At 39.9% G+C, this 19,240-nt stretch overlaps 1 protein-coding gene across 2 annotated transcripts in view; it reads left to right on the top strand.

Annotated features, from left to right (window-relative positions):
• The window catches only part of IL12RB2 (interleukin 12 receptor subunit beta 2), a 77,675-nt gene that overhangs the window by 43,724 nt on the left and 14,711 nt on the right, over positions 1-19,240 (top strand). For both annotated transcript variants that reach the window (XM_077776314.1, XM_077776315.1), the window contains exons 9-12: positions 2,852-3,071; positions 12,486-12,686; positions 16,724-16,822; positions 16,914-17,072. In XM_077776314.1, coding sequence (XP_077632440.1) covers positions 2,852-3,071; positions 12,486-12,686; positions 16,724-16,822; positions 16,914-17,072 — 679 coding nt within the window. The remainder of the gene's footprint in view (positions 1-2,851; positions 3,072-12,485; positions 12,687-16,723; positions 16,823-16,913; positions 17,073-19,240) is intronic.

Genomic DNA, 19,240 nt, shown 5'->3' with positions numbered 1-19,240 from the left:
GAATAAACGAAGTTCATCTAGAAAGACCCAGCTGGCTCCTCAGGTGGCAGTTCTTTGAGGTTCACAGCTTGTCTCCTTGTGACACAAGGCCTGTTGGCTCTGGAAAAAAGGAATTCTGGATCTTCACACTCCCAAAATTGCTAACCCGATGTCTGCTATTGATGCTTCGCATCAGAATATACCACAACCTCACAATTAGACAAGCTGCTTTCCCACATTGGGCGAGAGGGTGACTAGGGATTCTTACTATGAAGCATGGTGCCCCCTGGTGACCAGTTGTCTTAGGCTTGCCAACATAAGGAGCAGCACATCAGAGTAGAGGGATCGCTAGTCAGGAGCCTTGGATTCCACTCTCAGCTCCCTATCTATCCCTTGAGAGCCCTTAAGTAAGTCACTTCATGTCCTGGACTTAGTTCCCCTATTGATAAAATGAACCGTTGAATTAATTGTTAAACTGTACAGTCCTTCCTGGTTCTGAAGTTCTGTGATGATATTCCATTACATCAGGGTCAAGTAAAATCTGGAGGTGATGGATTACATGCATTATTTGCAAACTTTATGTTAATATTTTTCTTAAAAATCAAATTACACTGTTTTCAGTTGCTTCAGAAGACTGTGTGCCCAGCTGGATAAATACTTGTTTTCCTTTTGGCTCATTGGGGTTTTTGTTCCATGGACCATGTTGGTTGGACAAGTTATGCCCATTTTCAAATTTGTGAAGACCAATTTCCTGAGTGATGTCAACCTTTATCCCAAAACTTGAGCTTGATATTTTATACAAGCATAATTCATAGGATACCATATTTATTTCTCTAAGTACTGTAACTCCACCTTCACCTTCTCAATGATATCTTCAATTCCAAAATACGGGATGTAGAGGAGAAAAGTACAAGGGTTTGGGTCCAGGACCTTTACTACTGTCTGGGAACCTTCACTCATCTTTCAGATCCACATTTCTGTTTACTAGATCACTGCAGTGTGTAGTGTGTGGAAATCAGCTAGATTTCCGCAGCAGTCCATAGGCAAGTTCATTGGATCCAAGTTGATTTGGCATTTCCGCCTTCTTCCAGCACTCTACCATAGGACTGAATGAGATTGCTGAGGTGTCTGTGAAGGACAGTGGGAAGAAGGTAATGAAGGCTGATTTGCAAGGTGTTTTTTTCAATTAGGGCTCGGTTTCCTCAGTTGTCAGAATAGGACTGCAGCCCCTTGCGTTCCTGTCAAGAATGGGGAGTTTTGTGAGCATGGTTAACTCGAGGAGTGCCCTGAGGGATGCATGGTGTGAGGGTGGACTAATAGTTCTGTCTCTGGACCTACAAAGGAGACAGGGAATGATAGAGTGACAGATAGCTGAGGGAATGATCTTCCCCAGCCAGCTTTTGCTTTAACTTACCCTGTTCTTTCTCCTGTGACAAAGGGCATGTTGATTAATAACAGTTCAGTACATCACAATCTCAAAAGCATTCGCTTTAATCCACACAACAGGCCTATAGGATTGATTGTGGTGGACAATTAAAATACTAATTTCCTTGGTTCTTGCCAGAATACAAAAATGTCTTCCAGGGAAAGACTGAATATGCACTCAAAAGAACCCTCAGCAACATGGCATTCACCTGGTGCATTGACCATGGTTTAAGAGCCAGTGCTGGACCTTGTGGATCCAGAAGGGCACTTAGGATAGGACCTGCATTAATCAAGTTCCCAGAGACTGAAATATAAAAAGCTAGATGTTCATGGATTAATTTATAGTGAGGAATGCAGCTGTTGGGCTAACTAGAAGGCTTGAGTCAGCAGATAGGAACATTCTCTCTCAGCATGCTAATTATTTCAGAAGCCAAATTATAATCAGAAGGCCAATTTATTCACTTAAAGTGAAAAACATAAATTTTAAGTAAACCAGATGTTCATGTTACCCCAGTCTCTCCTGAAAGATAAACTTCACAGGAAACCAAATTATTAGACGACTGCTTAAGGGGTAGGGAATCAGAGAAAAGGGCATTTGGCAGTCCTAAGCTGTGGCTTTCGGTACCTGCACTTATGAAGGAATAGCCTTGCCAAGAAAATGGTAATGCTTAAGTCTGGCAAGTTAAAGCTTCCTCTCCCTGTACTAGGCATGGATGGGCACTGCCAATGCTAGCCTTGGCAGCTCTCCATTTTCATAGCTTCTGTTTCCCATGGTCCTTATCCAGACAGGGTTACAATACAAATAATTAGTTTTCTGCTTACTTTCTGGGATCCCTCCCAAATGATCTCAATTGGAATTCTTGCAATTCCAAAACTCATTAGTCACACATTTATAAACAGTGTCGCACTTTCCTAGGAATGGCTAATGCAGTTCATGAAGTGTGGATTTTACTAGTTTAGCTCTTGAAAAATCTCATTTTTGATTTAATGAGCAGCATTACACTTTCTGTATAAAAAGTTAAATATGTGTGTGTATGTGTGTGTTTCACAGATTTAGAAATGGAGATTCAGAGGCACTGAATGCCTTCACTGGCTCACACAGCTAGGGATTGGTAGGGCTGGAACTGAAACCCAGATCATCTGAGTTCAGATTCCACTCTTGTTCCATTGGATGTAATTGAGTTTTCTACTGAAAAGTTTCATTTTGAAACAAGAAAGGAAAATCAATGTGCCTTTAAGAATTAGCTGTAAAGAATATTAACTGATTTTTCCCCTAAATGGTGGGTTTGGGTGGAGGCATAAAAATATGCAGTGCAGGAGATGAGAAAATGTAAATAAAAGGGTCATTCAGGTATAATCTGCTGCTGCAGGAGCCATAAGGTCCAGGCACAAAGCATCCAGCGACCTTGTTTGAGACTACACAGTAAGTGGATGTGTTTCTTTGCAGAATATGAGTGTATCTGAGGCAAGAGGAAAAATCCTCCACTATCAAGTGACCTTGCAGGAGGTGGCAGGGGGGAAAGTCACAATACAGAATATCACAGAGCATACCTCCTGGACCTGGATCATTCCCAGAACTGGGAACTGGGCTGCAACTGTGTCTGCAGCCAACTCAAAAGGCAGTTCCCTGCCAACTCATATTAACATAACGGACCTGTGTGAGGCAGGTAAGTACCAACTTTCCCTCAATGATTCCCTATGGGAAACTGTGTCTTATCTACGTTTTATCTCCCACAGGCTCAGAACAGGGCCTGGAATGAGTTAACACAGGAGTTTGGAGCCAACAGCCTTCAGAGGCTCTTTTGTATCCAGTCTTGGACAAGTGAATTAACATGTGTGAACTTCAGTTTCCCCCTCTCTAAAGTAGGGATTATATGATCTGTCTTGCAGGTCATCATGAGATTAAATACAGAGACTCATATATAGCAGGTGCTTAACTAATGTTAGTTGGAAAATATTAGTTACATTAAATTGAACACTAATATTTGGTTAATTTTTCTAGGATCAAGAATAGCATGTGTTGTCAGGTTCTAGAAAAAAAATTCTACACTTAAATCAAGCATATTCTGGCTGTAATGAAAGTACAGTAAAATTTTTCTGTACTATAGCTCTTTATTACACAAATTTAGATATGTAACAATTATCTATATTGAAGATCTCCCTACTAGCTATACACATTTTACAGTTACATGCTCTGAAAACTAATTTCTCAAGATAAAAACCTATGATTCGTCAATAAAATGGATATAAATGTTATTTCTCAACTCCATATTATAAATTAATTCCATGTCAAGATCATTGGCCTACCTTTTCCAAAAATGCCTAATAAAACTATAATTAAATCCTTTCTTAAAATTCAGTGGAACAACTTTATCTGCATGTGAGTCTAGCAATCATCATTTGAAAGAAGCTTCTACTCAAACATGACATTTTATATACACTGTTAAATCTAAGTTATATATCTTTTCAGTCATATAGCCATAAACATAGAGATAATAGAGGAGCTAAAAATAACTAGAAGAAAATACAAGTAAATATTCATGTAACTTTGGGTTGGTATATGAGTTGGGAATTGCTCTTAGCAGTAAAGGTTTGCTCTTACCAGAGGTCTGATTAGAGTGGCTTATTAATTCTCTCACATAAAAGAAGTTCAGAGGTAGACAGCTCAGGGCTGGTATGACAGCTTGGTGACATCATTAGGATTCCAGGCTCCTTTCTGTTCCCTCTGCCAAGTTGGCTTCCATCCTCGAGATGGAATTTGTCCAAGATGGCTGCCAGAGCCCTAGCTACTTTTTTCTAGGAAAAGAAGAGAAGAGGGCCCTCACCCTGAGGAGCTTTCCTCCAGGTCATACAACACACTTGGAGTCATTGACTCTGCCTGGTCACCTGGCCACATCCAACTGCAGAGGAGACTTAGAAATATACTCCAGTCAGCAGTGTACCCTTGCTGAAGATGATGAGGAGAGAGTGTTTGGGAGTTAACTGATAATCTCTGTCAAATGTGGGTAGGTATCCAAGGCAGAAACCTGAAGAAAAAGATGAATTAACTGTCTGGAAAAAAAAGCCTAAACTCCATGCATAGTAAAATAAAAAATTTTAAACCACCATAAACAAAGCTTTAAAAATGTAAATAGCAATTTGGGGCACCTGGGTGGCTCAGTCGGTTAAGCATCTGACTTTGGCTCAGGTCATGATTTCAAAGTTTGTGAATTTGAGCTTCATGTCACTCTGTGCTGACACCTCAGAGCCTGGGGCCTGTTTCAGATTCTGTGCCCCCCTCTCTGCCTCATCCTGTTAATGCTCTGTCTCTCTCTGTCTCAAAAATAAATAAAACATTAAAATAAAATTTTAAAATAGCAATAAAGATGTGAAAATGTGTTCAATGTAACTAGCAATCAACGACAAGCAAATTTTGAAAGAAAAAAAAACAAACATGAGAAACCAAATCAGACTGAGAAAGAGTAAGTAGAGTTAGTATAACCCATGTGGGGGAGAGTGTGGGGAAGAGATACACTGGTACCCTGCTGGTGGGTATGTAAATTCATACAACTTTCTGAAGACATTTGGCCACATCTAACAAACTTCAAATACTAACATATTTTTGGCCAAAAAATTTTACCATTAGAAATGTATCCTCAGCAAATGGTAGGTGCTTAGAAGTGTAGGCACAAAGATGTTTATTGAAAATTTTTTGAAATAGTGAAACACCACAAAAAACCTAACTGTAAAATAATAGAGAATGGAATGGTTTAACATATCATGACTCCCATCTGCCTTAATCCCACACTAGCATTAAAGTGATATTATAGTTGTACTTGTATTGAGAAGCAAAAATGCTCATAATAAGAGGTAGACTTTCTGAAGTATGTATGGGATGATGCTATTTAAAATATGTATTGGGGTGCCTGCGTGGCTCAGTCGGTTAAGCATCTGACTCTTGATTTCAGCTGCCACCCAAGCATCCTCCACTTTTGCTTTCTATAATTTAAAAAATTTTTCTCCAGTGAGTAAGTACTGCATATATAATTTTTAAAGTGAATTCTGTGGGGGAAATTAAACTCATACCACTATTTAGTATCCTGTTGTTAAAATGTAATATGTCAGAATACCTTGCTTCTTCAAATACCACTGCAGATAGGTCTTGAGGATATAACCTTTGTGAATTTTCTGGGCTTGTTCCAAGTGTTTTATTTGTTTGTTTGTTTATTAAATGTTTATTTAGAGAGAGCGAGAGAGCATGCACACTCAGGAGAGGGACTGAGAGAAAGGGCGAGAGAGAATATACCAAGCAAGCTCCATGCTGTCAGTGCTATCAGTGCAGAGCCTGATGTGGGGCTCGATCCCACAACCCTGAGATCATAACCTGAGCCAAAGAATCAAGAGTCCGTTGCTTAACTGACTGAGCTATGCAGGCACCCTTATAGGTGCTTTATTTAGATTTGGTAACAACTTCTCAAAATGACACTTTCATTATGTTAGAGTTGGTCTCTACTTTATTCATTTATCAGTCATTTATTGAGCATATACTACATAAGGCAGAGTCCAGCAAAAGGTAAAATTTACCAAGTCAACAAGTCTTGTGGGAGAGGCACACAAAAACAAGTAAACTCTGGTGCAGTATAATAAATATGAGATTAGAGGGATGCATGGGGAACTCTAGGAACAGAGAAAAGCTGTAGCATGGGCTTGAAGAGAATGCCAGGGTAGGAGGCAACATGGAGAGTTCTGTGTGAGCCAGTTCTGTGTGTGGGAGTGTAGGTGTGTAGGTGTGAAGGTTTATTTTAAAGTGAGACCTGAGCACGCAGGTAAATTGAGAAAAAGAATTGGGTAGGGAAGAGTATGAAGATTAAGGGGAGAGAGGGACTAATTAATGGAATGAGGTCCCTGGGGAGATGATGGAAACCAGTGACAAACAAAACACGTGTTCCTCTCCTCTCAGACTGGATAGGTGTTAAATAAAGATGAGGCTCAATAAGGATGAACATGCAGGGGAGGTAAGATAGGATAGTACTTGAATTGAGCAGTAACTAAGAGAGTTCTGGTCCTGGAAATCTTGGAATATCAAGGGTGTATTGCTTCTCCTAAGACCACAACTGAACCACCCAATACAACCACCCAATACCCTGTGTATACCAGAGTAACATGGAGGACACATTGGCAAATTACATGGTCCCATCCTTGAGCGCTCTTGTCTCACACGTATTCTGAATGATCTGTAGGAATAACGTACTATGATTTTGTCTTCCTTTCTTTCAGTATATATGTATGTATATATATATATACACACACACACACATATATATATACACACACACACACACACACACACACACATATATCTTTCCTTTTAGGAAAAGAAAAATAATACCCCCAACCCACCAGACAGAATTATGTTGATTTTGAGAAAGTAGAGAGAACTTTGTTGTAAAAAGCACCTGCCATAGCATTGCCTAGAAAGAAGCACAAGAGTGATTTTGTTGTTTTGTGATGAAAATTGTATGCTAAACCCATCAGTCAACAAGTAAAAACATATTTAATATTTCATACACGTCCCTGTACTCAAGAATTCTCAAAACTATGGGAAAAGTCGGAAGCTATAGAGGGGTGCTTGACTGGCTCAGTCTGTGGGGTGTCCAACTCTTGATTTCAGCTCTCATAGTTTGTGAGTTTGAGCGCCACATTGGATTCTGTGCTGATCATGGAGCCTGTTTATGATTCTTTCTCCCCCTCTGCTCTTCCCCTGCTCTCACATACTCTGTCTTTAAATACATAGACAAATAGATTTTAAAAAATTTAAAAGCCTGTACAGTCATAAACAGAGACCCACACAGCTGTCAGAGACTGAGGCCCCAGGAGGTGAAATAACCTAGCAAGACCAATACATCCAATTGGTGGCAGAGCTGGATTGGAAAACCAGGCCACCTGTCTCTTGGGTGGGCACTTATTCCAAATACCTTATGAACTTCATAACTCTGTTCAGAAGGTCTCAGGGGAAAAAGGAGATGGGAAGTTGAATGATTGAAGCTAAAGGCATAAGTCTGAAAGGTGATAGAAAGAAGGTGGGTTGTTAGCAGAGTCCTCAAGGAGAGAACAAGCCCTGACAAACATCATGGGAAGGAAATTCAGGCTGGTTCCTGGTAAATACAATGAGTCAGGCAGAGCAATGCCAAGTTGATTTGCCTAGCTAATTCCAGAGAAAGCAGTGGTCAGAAGGGCTCTTTGGCTATTTTATCCATCGCCTGGCAAGGGTACTGGAACCTATAGGTGCTCAATAAATATTTACCAAGTGAATACATTTCATTCTCAAAAAGAAAAAAAATCTCATGGCATAGCCAGAACATTGATAACAAGGCAAATGAATATAAGGGAACCCCTACTGAGGTATTTCAGTGCCTGACAAGATAGCCAATACTCATGTTACAGGCTCTCACCACCAAGCACAGTACTGAGGATGCCACAGGAGGGACAGGACAGGTGGCTGAGAGCAGTGGGGAATAGTGTTGAAAAGGAGTGCTCAAGTAGCGCTTTCTGGTTTCACTCTTTCTTCTTGCGCATGTGGTCGTGATATGATCATTGCTTGGGCATTTCTACTGTGGAGCAGGAAAGTCCATAGAGAAGAACAGAGTAACTTCAGAGAAGCCCTGGCACCTGGCTATGGAGGGGAGCTGAAATCAAAGACTGCTTGTGAGCTGGCGGGCCCTTGAGATTTCGCCTGCCATCCACCCCATGGGCCTGGCAACTACAGAAGAGAATAACAGTCCTGGTCCCCCATGCAGAGCAGTGCTAGCCATAGAGGCATGAGTACTGGGTTCTGGAGGTACTCGGTATACCTCAGGAGAACCTGGGGACAGGTAGAGCTCAGGCTGCGTCACTGTAGGCTCTCTGTCCTGGAGCTTTCCACCCTGAAAAGCTCCTCCTCCTCACCTGAACTTACTTGGAGAAGCACAAACTACAGTGAAGGTTTCACTCTCTCCCTGAGAAAGATAAAGGCCGGGGAGCCTGGGTGGCTCAGTCGGCTAAGTGTCTGATTTTGGCTCAGGTCATGATGTCGCGGTTCGTGGGTTCGAGCCCCGCATCGGGCTCTGTGCTGACTGCCAGCTCAGAGCCTGGAGCCTATTTCAGAGTCTGTGTCTCCCTCTCTCTCTGACCCTCCCCTGCTCACGCTGTCTCTCTCTCTCAGAAATAAACATTTAAAAAAAAAAAAAAAAAAGAGAAAGATAAAGGCCAAGGATGCCCAGCAATCCAAGAAAATAAGACAAGATCCTAAAGGAGAAAATTAGGGGAAATCTGAGGGGCAAAAGTTCTGGGAAAGAAAGGCAACAAAGGGAACAACATGTACCATAGAAAATCTCAGTAATGCCACAGAAAAAACAAGAGTTGAGTATAAGCATAACAAATATCCTTAGAAAGATTAGCGAGGATGCTAGAAACATGACTCAGTCAGGTCAGGTGGTTATGAAGAAGCCCCAAATGAAGAGAGTCAGTATGGAAAGTTTAATTGTTGAAGTAAGGAAAGCAGCCAAGGGTTGGATAGCAGAAAGGATTCATGACTGAGTGAGTGGAGTGGAAGATTGGGTGAGAGACTTCCAAAAGGCATCAAAATCAGGGAAAGAAGTCAAAAACTGAGAAAACTTAAAAGATTGAAAGAATAGAAAGAGAAATTATGACAGCTACTTAAAACGAGTTCCAATCAGAGGAAAAAAAACTAAATGAAGTAGGAAAATACTTTAAAAAATGTATTAAAAAATCTTATGGTGTATATTGCTCTGGTGCAGGATGTCAGTAGTGGGACAGGCTATGTATATGTGGGGTAGGGGTACACAGAAAGCCTCTGCAACTTCCACTCATGCTGCTATGAACTTAAAACTGCTCTAAAAATAAAATCTGTGTTATAAAAGTCTCTTGCAAAAAAACAAATTAGTAGGAGGTAAAGGATAGGGCAAAAGAAAAAAAGGGGGGGGGAACAGAATGATCAACAGATTGATCCCAAGAATATAAAGATGGATCAATATCAGAAAAATGTATTAATGTAATTCATCACAATAATTTTAAAAAGAGAGAAAGGGGATATGTTTTAACAGATATACAAAAGTATTTGGTGAAAATATATTTTAGTAAATAGTATTTTATAAAAATAAACCTAACTGGAAACTATGAAGAAGAGAAATTGTTTTAAAGACTTTCTACCAAAAACCTTCAGCAAATATCATCTTAATAAAGATATATAGGCACATTCTCCTTAAAATTTGCAACAAGATGAAAACATAAAAGGAAATAAGGGATTTAAAGATTGGAAGGAGGTGATTTTTTTTGAAAAAAAAATTTAATGTTTAGTTTTGAGTGAGAGAGTGTGCAAGCAGTTGAGGGGTAGAGACAGAGGGAGACACAGAATCTGAAGCAGACTCCAGGCTCTGAGCAGTCAGCACAGAGCCCAATGCAAGGTTCAAACTCACAAACCATGAGATTATGACCTGAGCCAAAGTCACTCAACCAGCTGAGCCATTCAGGCACCCCAGAGGATGTTTTAAGTATGCAGCTAATAAAATTACTAAGTGGAAAGTTCAACAAAGGCAACAGACAAATGATTAGAATTAATTAGAAATTTTGGCAGGTTTGCCAGAAATAAGAATGACACATATTGTAGAAAAAGCACTAGAAAATAAGATGTTATTTAAATAGCAAAATAAATGTATAAAGTGTCTAGGAATTAGCCTGTAACAAGGAATGCATAAAAACCTTAAGAAGCAATTTTTAAAATTTCATTAAAAGATATAAAAAAGGAGCTGAATAATTTCAGTGAAATAGCATATTTATGAATGGAACAAATTAACATTGGAATACCATCAGTTCACCTTGAATTAAACTATAAATTTAACTTAATTCCAATAAAAAGATACAGCTGGAATTTCTGGGGACTCTAATAAACTGATTCTAAAAGCTATATGGAAGAATAAAGTGTCATGAATATCCCAAACCACTTTGGAAAATGAAGGGCAAAATGAGGAGGGGAATTTACCAACCAAGTAGTCAGACATCACAAAGGCTAGTAATGTCAACAGTGTGTTCTGGCAAAGAAGCTGACCCCAGGTATGGACCCATAAATATATGGAACTTGATGTATGTTAGGGATAGTATCACATTTGGAAAAATTGACTCTCAATATGGAAAAATATAATAAAATTTATTCCTTTAAAAATTTTATTCCCTTGTCTAGATTTGGATTAAAAACCTATATGTGGAAGGTAAAAACCTTCCCAGCCAATAGGAGAAGATGCAATTGAGTATCTTCATGATTCCAAGATGGAAAGATTTCATAAACAAGACTCAAAATGCACAGGCCAGGGCCATCTGGGTGGCTCAACAGATTAAGCATCTGACTCTTGATTTTGGCTCAGGTCACAATCCATAGTTCCTGAGATTGAGCCCCACTCCCAGTGCAGAGCCTGTTTGGGATTCTCCCTCCCTCTCTCTCTGCCCTTCCCCCACTCGTGGGCACATGTTCTCCCTCTTTCTCTCTGTCTCAAAAATAAGCATTCTTTTCTTTTTTTTTGTCTTTATTTTATTTTGTGAGACAGAGACAGAGAGTGAGTGGGGGAGGGGCAGAGAGAGGGAGACACAGGATCCAAAGCAGGCTCCAGGCTCCGAGTTGTCAGCACAAAGCCCGACGCAGGGCTTGAACCCACGGACTGTGAGATCATGACCTGAGCTGAAATCGGACGTTTAACCGACCAAGCCACCCAGGCGCCCCAAAAATAAACATTCTTTTAAAAGTTATATAAGCCATAGATAAATTTACCTATGTCAGAGCAAGTGGTTATGTATGACAAACACATCATAAAGTTATCAGAGATTTGAAAGGTTGGAGTATAATATTTCTAGTGTTGAAAGCTGACAAATGATTGATACCTGGAATATAAAACCTATTTCTGTAAATCAGAGAAAAGACAGGAAACTCAACGGAAAAAATGAGTTAAGTATATGAGCAGGGAGTTCACAGAGGGGGAAGTCAGAATGCTAGTAATATATGAAGAAAAACTCAGCATCATAAGAAATCAGAAAATAAAAACAAAACCACAGTTAAAAACCACTTGTACCAGATTGGCAAAAATTAGAAAGTCAGAGAGTACCAAGTGTGATGGGGAAATAAGCATCCTTTCACTTTTCTTTTTGGAGTGTCAACTGATTGGCTGTTTTAGAGATCAGTCTGGCTGTGTTTAATGAAACAATACATGGATTTACTCTATACTTGAACAGCTTTGTGCAGATAAATCCAGAGACACTCTTGCACAGGACACATGAGGACATGCAAGAAAATGATCATTGCATCTTTGTATTAGCAAAGAGTTGGAAGGAACCTCCTAATTGTCACTTGGACAGGAAAAGTTTCAAGATAGCAATCGGAAGGAATAAGCTGTATTTACATATAGCAACAGGATGGACATATACCAGAAATATAATATTGAATGGGAAAGAAAAAGTAAGAAAAGCATTGCATTTACTCCCAGCACATTTCACGAAAATACAAAGCATAAACACAAAGCCACACTAATTTTCAAGGATACATAGGTATCTGAATAAACATACAGGAGGCAGATTAAAAGTATGCACATTATATTCATTAGAGCAGGTACCTTTGGGGACACAAAAATGGAAGATGAAGGGGAAAATAATTCTACAAATAATAACTACAGAGGGTCCTTGCACTGATGCCAGATTTGTTTTTAACAAATCTGAAGTCCTTTTTTAAAATGAAGTTTATTTTATTATTCTGGGGAGGGGGGGAGTGGGAGAGGCAGAGAAAGAGGGAGAGAATCCCAAGCAGACTCCTCACTGTCAGTACAGAGCCCGCCCGACAGGGCTCTAACCCACGGACTGTGAAACTATGACCTGAAGTAAAATCAAGAGTCCAACACTTAACCAACTGAGCCGCCCAGGGACCCTCAAATCTGAAGTTCTTAAAAAGAAATTGTTTTCTTTTTTTTTCTTTTTTTTTTTTGAAAACTTTGTTGGGATAAGTAGTTCTTTATATCTTTATCCACCTGTGATTTTATTTTTGTCCTTCCCCGCCTTTTCCCATTAAGAGTTGTTGGCTCCTCGTCAGGTCTCTGCAAACTCAGAGGGTATGGACAACATGATGGTGACCTGGGAGCCCCCTGGGAAAGCTGCCCCTGCTGTACAGGAGTATGTGGTGGAATGGAGGGAGCCCCATTCCGGGAGTGGCACACAGCCCTCTCTAAACTGGCTGCGGAGTCCCCCCTACAGTGTGTCTGCTCTGATTTCAGGTATGTAATTGTTCACCTTCCTTTCAGAGAGTTCCTAAGTTTACTTTTTTTGAGGAAATCACAGGTGGGAACCCAGAACCTTCATCAATACAGGCAGCTTTATAAGAAGAATAGTAATGACCTAGAGTCCTTCAGGACAGCACCTCAGAGTATACCACTGCAGACATAGAATACCAAGTGATTGACTAAAATCTCTAGTATTTATGGAAAATTCATGTGCCTGGCACAGAGCCATATGTGACAAATGCATCATTGAACCCAACAAACATGGCTGGGAGCTAAGTAGTAATCAGTCAGTGTCATGGGCACCTTTCACTTGGGAGTTTACACAATTCTCAGATCATATGTAACAACTTCTATAAGCCATTGTACAGATGAGGAAACCAGGAGATCTTTCATTCCTATTTCTGCTGCATAGTATTTGTTTGATAATAAGTCCAGAATTATCGATGTAATTATTGGCATTTCTACTCCTCAAATCCAAACCCATCAGTAGTTACAATTAAGTGATAGAAAGCATCTGAAAAATATATTAAAACAATGGACAGAACTTAATCAATGTCACTTTTAGGAATAAGTTCAGCATAGTAGTTATAAGTGCAGGTTCTGTGAGTTTAAATCCTGGCTCTGTCTCTAGGCTGTGTGACCTAGGGCAAATTATTTAACTTCTCTTTACCTCAGTTTCCTTATCTGCAAAATGGAGAAAATAATAATACCTATGTCATTGGGTTATTGTGAGGACTAACTGAATTAATGTAGAGAAAACATTTTGAACAGTGCCTAACACATTTTAAGTACTTGATAATTTAGCTGTCACTGTTATTATTATTTGTGACAGAGCTAAGATTCTTACAGGCTTGCAAGCTCTAAATTCTATAACCTTTTTATTAAACCATGGCAGTCATTACACTTGTCCAGGAAGATATACATGCCCTGCATTTGGAGACAAGACATAAAATAAGCAGAGCCGAATACGTGACAACACGTGAGCTAGTCATTAACTGTGTGCCTCTTTTATATTGTAGCTGCTCAGACTTCTAGTGGGTTGCATTCAGTTTTAATCACTGCCCTTAAAGAGAATGCTGTCTAGATAACCCAGTGAACATCAAAGGAAGATGAACAAGTCATTGGAGGTCTGCAAATTTAATGTGGGAACCATTTAACATGTAGAACAGAATTCTAGTTGGGGGTGGGAGGTTTGATGGCTGTTGCTAGCTTTGATGTATACATGAGAAAGAGTATGTGTCCTTTGTTGCTCTGGAGAACAAAACTAAGTCCTCTATGAGGAAATTATAAGGCAGATGTCAGCTCGATTTTGAGAAAGAAATTTCCTTACATGGGATAGTCTCTAATAAGACAATTGATTGGCCCTCAGGGTAGTGCATTCCCTGTCACTAGAATTGTTGAAGGAGAACCAACTTCCCATAAGGGCTGTTATGCCCTTCAAATCAAATGTAACAGTGGATAGAAAGAAAAGGCATTTACTTAACTCCAAACTGCTACAAAATTGTAAATGCATATTATAAACTACATTAGGATTTACCTGTGTGGGATACTTTGAGCTCTGTGGTCCCTATAGTTTCTTCCTTTTAGGAATTCTATAATACTACCCAAATACCATAAAAGAGATGACAAGAGAGAATGTTTTGCATATTTAAGAAACTAAATTATTTTTAAGCACTTTATAAATACTCATTTAAATGAAAACAGTATACTGGGTAAAATAACTTTACTAATTAAAGTTGTTCCCCTGCTTGAAAATACTTGGTTAGCTATTAGTGTTGATGTTTACATTATGGAAGTAAACATTTTTAAAAAAATAAGTAATTCATACTTATGAATTCAGTATGGCACTCTCCAGTCAGTAAGGTGACTCATTGCCTTCAGATCCTTACTCATCATCTGGCTAGGGCAGAGTTGGGTGTTTTGGAATATGTTCTGAAAGTCATAATACAATCCAACTCCTGGATTATAGGTTTATGGGGCCTAGGCTATACACCATCAGTCCTGTCTTGTGTGGGTAAAAATGGTTCTGACCATATAGAGCCACCCCTTTTACAAATATGTAGATATCTATCTGTAGCTGTCTAGAAATAACCTTCCCTGATGCCTGGCTATTTGGGTCCCTCTTCTGCATGCTCCCACCAGACTTCCTTTATGATCACTCCTCGTTACTGATCATTTAATGTTTGTCTTCTCCCAAATTTAATAGGTGAAATTAGCTTTCTGCAAAAAATCCACCAAAGCAATAGTTTATAAACATGGAGACGGAGCCTTTGCCCAAGAATGCCAGGTATATATGTATGCATGGGAGTAGTGGGAAATAGGCCTGGAAGTTGGGACCAGACTATAGAAAGAAATAAAAATCTTAGGAATGTGGACTTTGTGCACTGGACAGCAAAGCTAAGGAATTTGGAGCTAATGATTAGGGTGTGTTGGTGTAAGAATTAGCCAATAAAACAGGAGTCTTTAAGGTCAGAACCAGGGATCAAGCTTATTAGGGCTCTCCTCTGTCTGCAAAGGGAAAAGTTAACTAAGTTATGGGGCCACACCTTCTCCCCTCCTCCCCTAAGGGTAGGCTGTTCACAAAAAGAAGCCCCCAGCTTCTTTCTGATGCAGCAGTCCCAAACCCTTTGCCCTGAACTCACATTTTGCATGGCAAAATGCAGTGATACTATTTGCCTAATGAGCTCATCTGGAATTCCCACAGCTCTACATGGCACAGTGGTTGGCTGGCTGCTTCCAGCACTAGCAACAGCAGCCAGGCTCTAGCCCCTCCAAAATGAAATAGGATTCCATATTCCTTGTTGCCGTTTTGGCTCCTGGGTCTGCATGCCACCGTGAAGAATCTTCGGATGACTGGACTAAGCTGACTATGTCCTTTCTCCATATCACTTGGTTCATATGACAAATGGGAACTCACCACGGCATGAGTTTGCATCTCCTTGTGGGCTCTTCTGACAGTACTGGTTGCTCTCTAAGGTTTATGTAGGTACTTGCTGGAATGTTTAAGGAACCATGGATTTTCATATAAAACATACATTATTTACTAAATTATTCTGTGATACAAAATTCCTCTTCCCCCAAAATAAAATGTTAAACAATTTATTTTGTTTAATCAATTGTCAGTGTAGGGATCTGCATTAAGCAATATGGGAGACAGCCCTTACTCTGACCATGTGATCCTATAGTTGCCTAGTAGGAATTTGTTCTCTTTTCCCTTAAAATTTCCAATGGGAATTTAAAGATATGTCCTGGGCAGTATCTATGAGAAGGGCCTTTTCTTTACAGGAAGTAAAATCTGAAATTCATAGAAACGGGCAACTCACCAGCAAACTTCAGGACTGACAGAAAGTTGCAAAGTGTGGCATTTTAAAAGCTGGGAAGGGGCATTAACGTTCCCAGGTATCCTCCTCACCTCCAGGCTGTGAAGCAACTGAAATGTTATTGGAGCATGGAAGGGGCCGTGGGGGAGGAGGGGAAGGAACGAGGGGTTGGATTACACTGAGCATGCCCTGGTTAGAATGTGTCATTCCGCAGCCCTGTCAGATCCCTAAAAGCGTCTGTGAAGTTAGAAGAGTGTTCAGGTTCCGTGCCTGCAAAACACTGGCTGTGCTTGTCTGTAAATAGCAAATGATTTGCTTGTAGAAATCAGTGGGGGTTTTTTTCTTGTGAGTTTTGTTTCAAAAGCAGTCTGTGTGGTTATATTTAAATCTTTGTTGGAAATGGAATAACTTTTGTATCCTTAATTACAATGACCCTGAAAAGAAACTTCAGGTCTGCCTGTTGTCTCACCTTGAGGTGAACTTGAGAGGCAGGAGCAGTAGCTTCCAGAAGCCAGCAACATGGCAAATAGGATGCTGAGATTCTGTGACTTAGGTCATCCCTTCACCCTCAGTCCAGACTGTACTTGACCTATCTTCAAACGAAGAAAAGAGAAGTACTTTGCATGCATCCATATCAGATTTTTAAATGTCTCCCTTTAGTGACTCACATGTGATGGCAAACCTGCTATAAGAACTCCCTTTTCCTTGCAGAGAACATAAAACCCTACAGCTGTTATGAAATCTGTGTGTATGCACTGTCAGGGGACCAGAGAGGATGCAGCTCCATCCGGAGTAACTCGAAGCACAAAGGTGAGCCTTGGAAACTTTTGCCGAATTTTTACTTTAGTTCAATAGTTCGGATTTAAAGGGTGACAAAAGCCTCCTGTGTTCTACTTCGCAGCACCACTGAGTGGCCCCCACATTAATGCCATCTCAGAAGAAAAGGGGAACATTGTAATTTCATGGAACGAAATTCCAGCCCAGGAGCAAATGGGCTGCATCCTCCATTATAGGATATACTGGAAGGAACAGGACTCCAATTCCCAGCCTCAGTTTTGTGGTATGTGTGAGGCACAAATGCAATGGGGCCTTTCTTATTTAGATGGGAAAACACAAGTATGTGCCTGTGCATACATACACACAGGTGCTAGTACTGTGACTAGCACATAGTAGGTGCTCAATAAATATTTGTGAAATTAATTGAGTGAAGAAAAAATAGAAGATATCTAAACACACACACACACACACACAACATTACTGAATATATGTTATGTGCCAAGCAAATTGAAGAAATGAAGGTAATGGACTAGGCTGTCAAGGAGCTACTCACATTGGGAGATACCTTTCAAAAAGCTGTAATACCTGGAGTGCCTGGGTGCAGTTGGTTAAGTGTCTGACTTCAGCTCAGGCCATGATCTCACAGTTGGTGGGTTCAAGCCCCACATCAGGCTCTGTGCTGACAGCTCAGAGCCTGGAGCCTGTTTCAGATTCTGTGTCTCCCTCTCTCTCTGCTTGTCTCCTGCTCCTGCTCTGTCTCTGTCTCTCAAAAATAAGTAAACATTAAAGAAAATTAAAGCACACACACACAAAAAAAAACAAAAAGCAGTAACAGCCTATCAGTACTATTACATAGACCCTTGAGGTTTGTAACAGATGAGTTAGAACTTTTGAATCCCCACATTTGTAAATACTGTGGTAGCATGTTATTTTCTCCTTAAAATGGGTAAAATACAATACAGTTTAAGTAACTTCTTATGACCCATAATTATTCTATAACTATAAAAATCCAAAGCTATTAAATTCTGGCTAGAACATTATCTCAAATGATTTCATCTCTCATTTATGTAGCAGCTCCAAGTCACTTGCCAGATATGATGTTTTAATCTTTGACTTACTCGGGGTTGTTATGGGGTTTTTTCCTGGCTTGACCTTCTTTTTATTTCATAAGCAACTGGCTTCCTTTCAGGAGCATTTATCATAAAGAAGCAATATTTTTAAACTAACTTGAGAATAATAAGAAACAAGGAAGCAATATTTTTATTCTTTCATGAGAGCTGTTAGGTCCAGGAGAATGTAACCTGAGATGTGTGTGCCAGAGAGCTGCCTGCAAGAGTGATTTTTTACCTGGAAAACTTTACAAGTTGGTCCTTTCTCTTGACCTTAGAAAGTCTTCAGTATTGCTTTTCTGAAAGTTATGACTTTTAATGCTAGTTACTTTTTATTATATAAGTGCAACTTGCACATAGTAAAAACATTTAAATAGTTCAGAAAGATATAAAAATGGAAATTATCCCTTCCTCCACACTTAGGCTGTTAGCAGTTCTTTACATGCTCTTCCAGGAAAAAAAAATTAAAAAAACTTAACACATATACAAGCATATATTTGGGGCAGTCATCTGTATTCTGACCTACACCTTGCTTTTACCCCTCTCAGTAATACAGGCTGGACATCTTTCCATCAGTCCATATGAATTTGCTTCCTTCTTTTTTAAGGGGTCTATAGAATTCCATTATAAGGCCACACAACCTGTCACTTAACTAATTCACAGCTGATAAACAGCACATATCATTGAACAGAACCGCTTCCTACTGGGGCCGTCAGGGTCAGTCAGTTCTGAAATGCCCCCCAGCACAGTTGAATTGATTGACCTCTTCCTAGGCCATTTGGACACGCCCACTTTCCATTTTGGCAGAATTTAAACCAAGATGTCTATTTACAATCAACGCGGTCGGGTGATTCTTAAAGCTGCTCTTGTACATGTTGAAGAAACTACATATCTTATTTTACCACAAATCTGATGAATCTGAAGTCTATGTAAGGGCGTTTTAAAATAAATTAAAAGGAGAGGAGGTGCATTGGTGCATTGACTGCATGAGCCTGTTTCTCGGATTCTCTCTCTCTCTGCCCCTCCCCCACTTGCGCTAATGCACTCGCTCTCTCTCTCTCACAATAAATAAACATTAAGCAGACTCAAAGTCCTATTTCACACCAGTTTAAGTTTTCCTTTTATTCAGTATGCATTCATTGATAATGAGACATGTCCCCTGTCTTCAGGGAGCTCAGTCTCCCAAGGGAGATGGAAAAGCACAGAGTGATGTGACCACTGTCATCAAGGACTGACAACTACTTATTGTATTTGGTAACTAGAAATCATGGGCAAAGCCACACGTGTAGTTTCCAGAGAGTGGTAGAGGGCAGTAGGTTGAGGAGTGAGTGGGAGGGAGAAA

This window comes from Crocuta crocuta, unplaced genomic scaffold (assembly GCF_008692635.1).
Source record: "Crocuta crocuta isolate KB4526 unplaced genomic scaffold, BGI_CrCroc_1.0 scaffold17, whole genome shotgun sequence".
Taxonomy (NCBI): domain Eukaryota; kingdom Metazoa; phylum Chordata; class Mammalia; order Carnivora; family Hyaenidae; genus Crocuta; species Crocuta crocuta.
This window is presented reverse-complemented; position numbering and strand designations above follow the sequence as displayed.